At 37.1% G+C, this 9558-nt stretch overlaps 1 protein-coding gene across 1 annotated transcript; it reads left to right on the top strand.

The window, feature by feature from the left end:
• The first annotated feature begins 1749 nt into the window (after window positions 1-1749).
• On the top strand, window positions 1750-8398 carry cln6a (CLN6 transmembrane ER protein a). The gene is made up of 7 exons (XM_077564046.1): window positions 1750-1947; window positions 3354-3474; window positions 3580-3678; window positions 3854-4042; window positions 4720-4775; window positions 5211-5333; window positions 7732-8398. Exons 1-7 carry the CDS (start codon window positions 1886-1888, stop codon window positions 8000-8002), a joined length of 921 nt encoding a protein of 306 aa, XP_077420172.1. The 5' UTR covers window positions 1750-1885; the 3' UTR covers window positions 8003-8398.
• The last annotated feature ends 1160 nt before the right edge of the window (window positions 8399-9558 follow it).

Genomic DNA, 9558 nt, shown 5'->3' with positions numbered 1-9558 from the left:
ATCTTTCATCAGAAAAAAAAGTTTGTTTCTACCTTATTCCGTTCTTCAGTAATCAACAATAGAAAATGGTTAGTTTCACCGAAATGCTCTGTTTTGAAACAAAAAGCGGAGAAAAAGAGCTTTTTGTGAAACGCACTCTCACACTTTCATGCACTCTAGTGAATTGTACACTTCTTTTTGTCCATGAATGATGCCACAAACACCTAAATAGTGCTTTACTTCTGTAATACACCACCACCAACAATGAAAAAGCGTTTTTGGATTGCAAAATACGTTTATTTCCATTCAACAGTGTAACAATTTGACAAAACAATTTCGCAAACTATTTACAAATGTGTGCAACTGTGGTACTATTTACAATTATGTGGATGTTTCAAATACAGTTTTTCTTTTTGTAACACTGCCCTGCGTGCAAGGAGAGGGAGCAGGATTTGCACAACAGATACGTTTCACTTCGATTGTCCGTTTCGCGTGCAGACATTACACTTTCTTGACGGCCTTTTTTTCCGGGGAATAGCAAGTAGCAAACCGTACCCACTCCTCCGATGAATATGCATTGGACTCGGGGCACTCTTCGTCGTCCGATTGAACGTCCGCCTGAGCGTGCTCGGTTGTGCTCCGCGTTTTCCAGTGTTAGCATCGCTAGCCCGTGAACCTTTATGACGTCGTCATAGCCGCCGCGTCAGCGCTTCCAACTTCGGCGTCAACCTCGGAGTCACCATCATCATCATCGATGATGATCATCGTCGTCATCAATGTGCTCTTTAGCGTTGGTCGATGCTTTTCGTCTTTGAAAAAAACTGCTCGAGTGTGAGCTGCTTGCAACCGGTCGCCATGTTCTCTTCCCTTCCCCAGCCATTGTCCCCTCTAGCTCCGCCTCACGTCTTCTACTGACACCTACCCAATCTTGTCAAAAGAGAGTCATTGCTGCCATCTAGGGGCCCAAAATAGTCATTAGGCTAACTAGATCTGCTTGAAACTTTCACCACAGCTGGGCAAGGCTTTCCTCCACCAGTTTCCAAAACAAAACAAAAAAAATTGGAGAACGTCTTTTAACGTCCTTGGCGGCCCTCCGTAGGTTTTTACTAAACGTCATTTAACGTTTTTGGCAGTCAAAGAGTTAAAAAATGTTTCAGTCATATTTGATCAAATAAAAAGGCAAATTTAAAGATATTTTTGGGCAAATTGTTACAAAGTGCAGCTTTAAACAATGGCACCAAACACACGCTTTTTGCCCCAAATTCAAGCTTTTAACAAATATGCACTAAATGTCAAATAATAACCAGGACATGTAGATAGCATTTGTAGACACCAGTTTATACAGTTTATCAGCAAAAAACACACATTGATTTAGTGTTGAGGGACTCTTTAATTAGAAATCCTGTAATTAATTAGATACATTTTTTAATTGCCTAACAGCACTAGTTATTATCCACAACAGAACAGAACGCCTTTTAACTATTTAACAATTAGATACTTTGACCCTATTATCTTTGCGTCGCTTGAGGGATGCAGCTCAAAGAAGCGTCTCATCAAAAAACTTGTGTTTCATGTATTTGTATTCACTTGTATGTTTAGTTTATTTTCCAATCAGTCCAAATTATAGACAAAAATCTAATGCTCACTGGCACTAAATGAAGGGGGTGGGGTGGGGTGGGGGGGGGGGGGTTATATATGGAAGAAAAAGAAAAATCCTTCTGTGTTCACGTCACATCTCAGCTGCATGCTGATTGGTGGATAGGGGCGGGGCTAGGACAGTAAACAGGAAGTGAAGGACTCGTGACAAAAAAAGCAAGTCTGTAAACTTTTAACACACCGGCAGGTTTCATTTTGCATTTTGTCTTTATTACTATCAGGAGCTACGTAGTCCAACACCGCACTGAACATGCAGACGATACGGAAACGTCGGGACAACGTTTTAACGTTACGAACAAATACACAAAATAGGTTGGTTTGATTGAAGCGTTTTATTAACGATAGCTTAATATCAGCTTTAGTATCGTGTTGTATTCTATTCGCTTGGGCTCTAAGAGAGCAGAGTTTGTTGTTTGCATTTAAGTCAGTTACCTGTTATGCTGCTTCCTCGTGTATTGTTGACAGCAACTGAATTTTTTTTATCGAGGTACAGCCGTGTCTGCTGCGTTCATTTCTTGTACAGTTCTGCGGAAAAGTCTGTGCAGTTCAGATTCTTATTTATATCCATATTTGTTGAATATTAATAAAAGGATTGTCTCTACTATACACAAACATGGAGGTTGACTACTGTATGAGTCTGTCTTTCTTGGTATTGACAGATGTCAAATTCCATTCAACATGAGTGCATTGACCAGGCATGGACCTAATAGCATTGCCTTTGTACTGCTCTCAGATGGTCGTGTTCCTTTTGCATGAGCGGATAATGCAGGGTTTGTTGTGGGTTCGTTGTCAAAGATTTTTTTGTGTGTATTAACTGAAAAGACACAAAATGACCCATTATACAACATTATAATGATCGAATGTCCTTTGAAGGGCACAAACGTCGTCTTAATGTGATTGCATATCATTTTGGGAACATAATAAGCATTAATCATTAATTAATCATTAAGCATTAATTAATGCTTAATCATTTAAGTTTCGCTTATTACGAAAATTTGTTCTGCGTCATATTCCATTTTAATTGCTGTTGTATATGGCTGCGTGATGAATATGAGTTATTAGTGAATATATTATTCAAAAGAAGAAACAGCTACAAATAAAATATATTTTTCTTTTCCTGCAAAAAAAGGGTATGCTAATGTAACAATGTTTTAATTGAATTTGTTCTGTCACTTGCACATTGTTGTACACATTGGTCTTGGACCAAAGCCAACAGATAAAAAAATAAATAATTAAATAAATCCAAGTTTGTACGTCAATAACTACTGTATAAATGTTTATTTACTTTTATTTTAATTTTACTTAGTTGTTCTAATCAAATTACAGGTCATTTCACATAAGCAAAAAGAGAATAATGTCAATCATTCATTTAGAGACGCCAAACATTTAAATTGGGTCAAACTGGCTCCAAAGATAAGGTTAAACATTGAGTTTACTTAATTTTGTCCTCACAATGTTAATTGCAATTGTGTTTTTTTAGGTAAATACAAAACAATGTGAATCAAATGCATGTATTTTTGTGTGTACCAGACTGACATAAAATATGACGTACTGTACTCCCCCTCCCATTTATTATTATTTTTTTTAGATTTGAATTGTTGGTTGACATTCTATTTATCCATCCATTTTGTGAACCGCTTATTTTCACAAGGGCTGCGGGCAATAAAAAAAAAAAGTATCTGTGCTGACATTTCTTTATCTGGATTTGTCTATTTTAGCAGCAAACTCAGTTCAAAGCAGAACATGCCACGGAAGAAAAGGACAGACTTCCATTTTGATTTGTGGTTCTGCCTGACCCTGCAGAACTGGATTCTTGATTTTGGACGTCCTATTGTCATGGTAAGTGAGTCAATATGTTGCCCTGATTTGCATTTGCTGTACAGTAATGTGGAATTGGTCCATGAAACTATGACCACTATCAGTTTCTTGGTGTACTGAACATAGATCGTGCTTCCACTTGAGTGGTTTCCCCTGAACAAACCAAGCGCCGGAGACTATTTCCACATGGCCTACAATGTCCTAACACCTTTCCTCATGCTTCGGGTAAGTGTGAACACATTGTCAGTATGCATTTGTCTTCAGATAGCATGGACACATCAATAAAAATAAATAAATGTTGAATGAGATGAGAAATCCAGAGCAACTGGATGAGATTCCGAGGCAAATTCTTTATTCCAGCAGGCAAATTTTGTCTATCCGTTGTCACTTTTCCTGTTAGTTGATTGAGCGCAGTCCAAGGGCGCTGCCTCGCTCTGCAGTCTACCTCTGCATCATCACTTTTGTCATGGGAGCCAGCATCCACCTGGTTGGAGACTCCATCAACCACAGACTTATTCTGAGTGGCTACAAGCTCCATCTGTCAGTTAGAGAGAACCCCATCATCAAAGACCTCAAACCCGCCTCACTGGTAAGACTCGGATTAAGCCTGCGTAGCCAAAGTGCCAGTTACAGTATGTGAAAACAATTTTTAGGGGATACTATCGTTTATATAGCATTGAAATAAATGTTAAAATTGCCATTATTTGCTTTTGGCTGTGACTGCTTAACATTGGCAATTCTTGACCATGAAAGACTATCCGATCCATCCACCTTGACAACAATATGAAAACAAAGATTGCAGTATAGCAGCAATAGCCCGCTTTTGGATTAAGTGTGTTATTGTGAAGCTATTTTTTTGCAAAGAATTTAGCGACATTGCATACATAATGAAGCTTGAAGAGATTTTAATTTTGTCATGCATTTGTTTAATTTGGATTTTGTATTCTAATCCATTGTTCAAAGGTGGTAAGCGCAGGGCCTCTGGCTTTTCCCTTTTTTGTTACACTTCTCTATTTATCTTTGACAACCAAAGTACTCATACATTCTTATGAACATTATGATTAATTTATAATAGAATGTTGTTCTTACATCATTAGAGCCACATTCCATTGAGTACAGTGGACACAAAAATGAAAAATGCAGTAGGTGTCACTGTTGCTCAAGAAAAAAAGATGCTGTGTTGGCTTGTAGTCATTAAAAAAATAAAAAATAACATAATTTGAGATTAATGTGTTTTAATGATCGGGATTGTTTGTTTATTTACAGATTGACTCCTTTGAGCTGCTGTATTTTTATGATGAACATTTGGGACACTTAATGTGGTAAGTGTCATCGTAATCATGGGGAATTAATGTACCCATAAATAATGTATTAATGCATTCCTCGTGTGTTTTGACACATTCTGCAGTCATATAAAACTAAAGTCTTTGACACAACCAGGCTTAAGAAAAGAAAAAAGAACGAAAGGAATATGTGACAGATCTATGTCTTGCAGGGAAAAGTATATTCTTGAATCACTGACTAATTTAGATTTCTGTGAAGATTTCATCTCCATACCTTAATGTAATTTTAGTATACAGTACTACAGTAGGCTTGTGATGATACATGATGAAAAGTAAAAGAATGGATGCCTATAGTATACTGTAATATATGCAGCACTTGGCATAATTATTCACCATAAAGGGGAAATGATGAATATAACGCAAACAGTGCAGTTCACAAAAAGCCATCTCTGTTTTTGTTGTTGTTTTTTTTAGGTATATTCCCTTCTTCATCATTCTCTTCATCTACTTCACTGGATGTTTCACAGAGTCTACAAAACAGAAGAAGATTCCACGCACAGGCCAGCTGTTACTCGCACCCAGCGCACTTTATTACTGGTCAGTTGCTCCTCATGTTCTTCAAAAGAAGATTTTTTTTTTTTAATTACTGTTCACTGGTACAAGAAGTCTACATTTGGGAAAATTCTCTCATTTCCTCAGCTATATACATGTGGTGAGCTTTTACTATACAATATTTAGTGTAATATATATATTTTTAAATCTTGCACACAATAAATACAAAACCAAAATAAAGGATTAAAAAAAACATTAAAAACTAACAAACACGCATTGGAAACTAACCTACATATATATAATAAAAAAAAACACACAACATGAAAAAAATAATCTGTAAACAAAATAAAACCGAAACTCCAAAACTATTATAATCCTGCAATGGAGTAGTCTTCCTGCCAGACTTGATTCAGACAGAGACTGGCAATTCACAAAACTAAATTTGTTTACATGTTATGACAAAAATAACATTATTGTTAGTTTCCTTAGTGTAGAAAACAAAAAAAACATGTAGCTTCAGTTAGTTCTTTTTTTTTTTAAACCACTCATTCTTATTTTGTTAACGATCATGATAAATAAAGCTTTTGCACTTAAATTGTTTTAAGTTGTGAAAACTTTTTAATTGATCAGTTTTTACTACACATTTAGGTCATGCTTTCTTTCTATCTATCTATCTATCTATGGTAAGTCCCCCCCTTGTGTAAATTTAAATTGCTTGACAATGTGACCGCTCCAATTGATCTTCTTGGGAAAGGGCGGGGCATTCAGTACAATACTTCAAGCTGATTGGACAATGCACAGCTTGTGTACGTCCACCAAACATTTGTTGGTCAGTCAGTATTGACTGGTCTGAGTCCCCCAGACCACCTCCGCCCAAAAAATGAAAACTGCACCTTTCAGAGTGGCCTTTCAATGTGGGCAGTCTAAGGCACACCTGATCTAATCATGGTGTCTAATCAGCATCTGTATATGGCCCACCTGTGAGGTGGGGTAGATTATTTCGGCAAAAGGGTGCTGGATCACTGTCACAGATTTAGATTAGGTTTGTGAACAATATTTGAGAGGAATGGTGACATTGTGCATGTGGAAAGAGTTTTAGATCGTTATAAAAAATGGGAGCAAAAATAAGTATTGCGTTTATATTTTTGTTGAGTACAGTATATAAATTAAAATGATTCCGAATTGACTTAAAGTTCACGTCAAGACATACAGGTCTTTCATAAATGTAAGAAAATACTTTACAATTCATGTGAAAGGTAAATTTCATGAAAATAGTAATATACAAAAAAAAATTGTCATTACAAATTCTATTTTCTTAGGAAAAAGGAAAATCGATTCGATATTGATTATTCGATCCTAGCCCTATGTGAGTGACTCGCTGATGGGACAATGCAAATGTCATAACAAATATTGCTACCAGTTTCCAACCTCTTTTTTTCTCATTAGGACAACTGAGGTTGCTTTGACATGTTTACAAAGTTCTCAAATAATTCATGTATTTACATGTTCTTAATTACCTTTAATAATAAATATTTTACTGAAAGTACACTCATTCAAATACATTATTTGATGTAGGAATCATTTTTTGTTTTTATCAAGGGGCAACAAACCAACAAAAGCGCAACTAATATCAAATAGTATTTAGAAATATACTGCAAGCAACAATACTTGGCAGCAACGCGGACACTCAAGCGTTAAGTCGACACAGGTAAAAGCACTTCGTGTAACCTGCTGATCCGCCCGGGTCATAAACTCGTGTCAACTCTCCCACAGTTATTCACAAAAGAGTGTCTTACCTGCTTCCTCTGTTCCACTGCACTAGTACCTTTATGATGTTTATTTACAATTGGTTTATTGCCATCTGTGGCTGGATGCTTCTCTTTTTATGCTGATTTCAAAGTAGCTCATCTTGTTTCACTTTTAAATCATCGTTTATATTCATTTTTATCCACTCATCTCTCCATTCCTTGTAGTAAAAACAGATTGACTTGACATTAAGAGTTAACAGTAATAACTAGTTTTAATATAACGAGGTGAAGGTGATTTTTCTCTCCATTGTTGTGTTGGCCCCAGAGACCACTTTATGGGCGAGCTGGCCCCGAGTAGGAGAAACAACCTCCATATTAATACTGTACATTTTAATAGGCTCCATTGTCGGACTTTTTGAGAGATATTCTTGACATCACTTGCATCAATGACAAACAGTTTTTCAGGGCAAACTCCAGGGTCAAACCTATTTGAAGCATAATTGAATGTTAAATGAGATCATTTGCATTTTATGAACACAAGGCAGAATCTACCTCAGATTCCTGCTAGTTTGTACTGTAATTTAAATTATTAGCCATCTGTATGCCTGTTTTGTTGTCTAGGCTCTTGTGAATGTTGTGTTCGTTTTGCAGTTGTGTCGTGGCCTGAGTTGCTTTTTTTTTCATTTACACCGCAGGTACTTGGTCACAGAAGGACAAATCACTGAACTCTTTCTCCTCACCTTCTTTGCAATGGTGGCCATGGTGATTCATCAAAGGTATCATGGCCTAAGCCCAGACAGCAACGGTCTTTTTTTGTTCCATAGTTTTAGTGTTACTGTTCTGCTAGTGGCAGTCTGGGTTGTCTATTTATGGAACGACCCGGTGCTACGCAACAAATACCCTGGTTTAGTGTATGTTCCAGAACCCTGGTCTTACTACATGTTACATATAAAAAAAGATCACTGAATCAGAACTGCTCAGGTTTTAACATTGTTACTTCACAACACGTTTACATCAGGCACGTTTCAGACAGCTAAGGGGTCCTTCGGTGCTCTATTTTACATCAGGCAGGTTATTGAATAGCGGAGGAGTCCTAAAAAGGGGAAGTATTGAGTTCATTAGCTATGAGCGTTATGAAGAAACCAACGCTTTCCAAAACAATGAACCACTTTTGAGACAATTGCTGTAAAATGATGCACTGCTTCGAGGCATTTGCCACACTGCAGAAGAGCTTCATCTGCTGGTCAAACCTGCACACATGGAATTTGTAGAATCAGTGCTTACCAAGTTTAATTCCTTGCTGCCATGTAATAATGAACCTCAGCATTTCATTTGTTTAATAAAATTTCAGTTGATGTTGTCTATCTTTTTCAACTGTGGGACTTGTGTCATCCTTTTAAACTTAAGACTGTGTCATTGTTTTTGCCTGTGGTGTTCAAAAGAGTATTTTAATGCACAATAAAATACTACAGTATTGTAAGCGGCTAGTTCTAGATGTTGGAGGGTAAATATGTATTGTTATAGGTATAATTTGTATACCTATTAAAGGTACAGTATACTTGTAGTTTTTGCTTACACAGTAAATTGTGTAGAGTAAAGTTTGGAGTGGGACCAAATAGACTCAGTTTTAGAGTAATATTTACTTGGAAGAGAGTAAAATAAAGAATTGGGGGGGAAAAAAAGTTAAGGTTTGAGGAACGAACTCACGACCTTCAGCTTGGGAGACCTGAAACCTGAGCTATGCCCCTCCTACTGTTTCCTTATCTTCAAGAGGCCAAAAATATCGTTTCTTGGAGTAAGGAAGATTTCAGCTGACACAAGCGATATACAAACACAGCAGGAGCTGCGTGGCTCAGGGAGTAGATCGGCTGTCTCCCAAGCTAAAGGTCATTCCTCAACTTGAGTGACATTTATTAAAAACATTTTCAATTCTTTATTTTACTCTCTTCCATTAGTAAATGTTACTCTAAAACGGTCTATTTGGTCCCACTCTAAATAGAGTCAAATTTACTCTACATAATTTACTGTGTAGGTGCAGTGCTTGTGATCAGGCATATTGTTTTATTATATGGTATATGGATTTCCATAACCCTAAAATTGAAAAAATATTTGAGCCAAATGATCATAATCTTTCCTATTTTGTATCAAGTAATTGGGGTATTAATGACTGCAGACAGGTTTGTCAAACACAGAGTTCATCTTTCCCGCGAAACAGCTATGACGTTCGAGGTCCAGTTTGTAGTGATCACGTGATTTTCGGCATCTCCGAAGCAGTTGTGGGAACACTGCTTCAACACGCCTCCATTTCATTTGCTCGAATCAGATTCGAGCAGGAAGGCTCGAGCGTAACATCTCTAGCGTCGGTATTCTCAACAGTTACGACCACCTGGACATACTATATATGGCAACATTAGTGAGGAAAAGGATAGTAACAGAAAGTCAAGCGGAAAATAGTGGTGACAAAATGTAATTTAGCATGCTGGAAGCGTGGTTAAAAATAATGTTGACAGATTGACGATGGG

Source organism: Vanacampus margaritifer, chromosome 4 (genome assembly GCF_051991255.1).
Source record: "Vanacampus margaritifer isolate UIUO_Vmar chromosome 4, RoL_Vmar_1.0, whole genome shotgun sequence".
Taxonomy (NCBI): domain Eukaryota; kingdom Metazoa; phylum Chordata; class Actinopteri; order Syngnathiformes; family Syngnathidae; genus Vanacampus; species Vanacampus margaritifer.
Note: the sequence above shows the minus strand (reverse complement) of the source record. Positions and strands in the feature narration are given on the sequence as shown.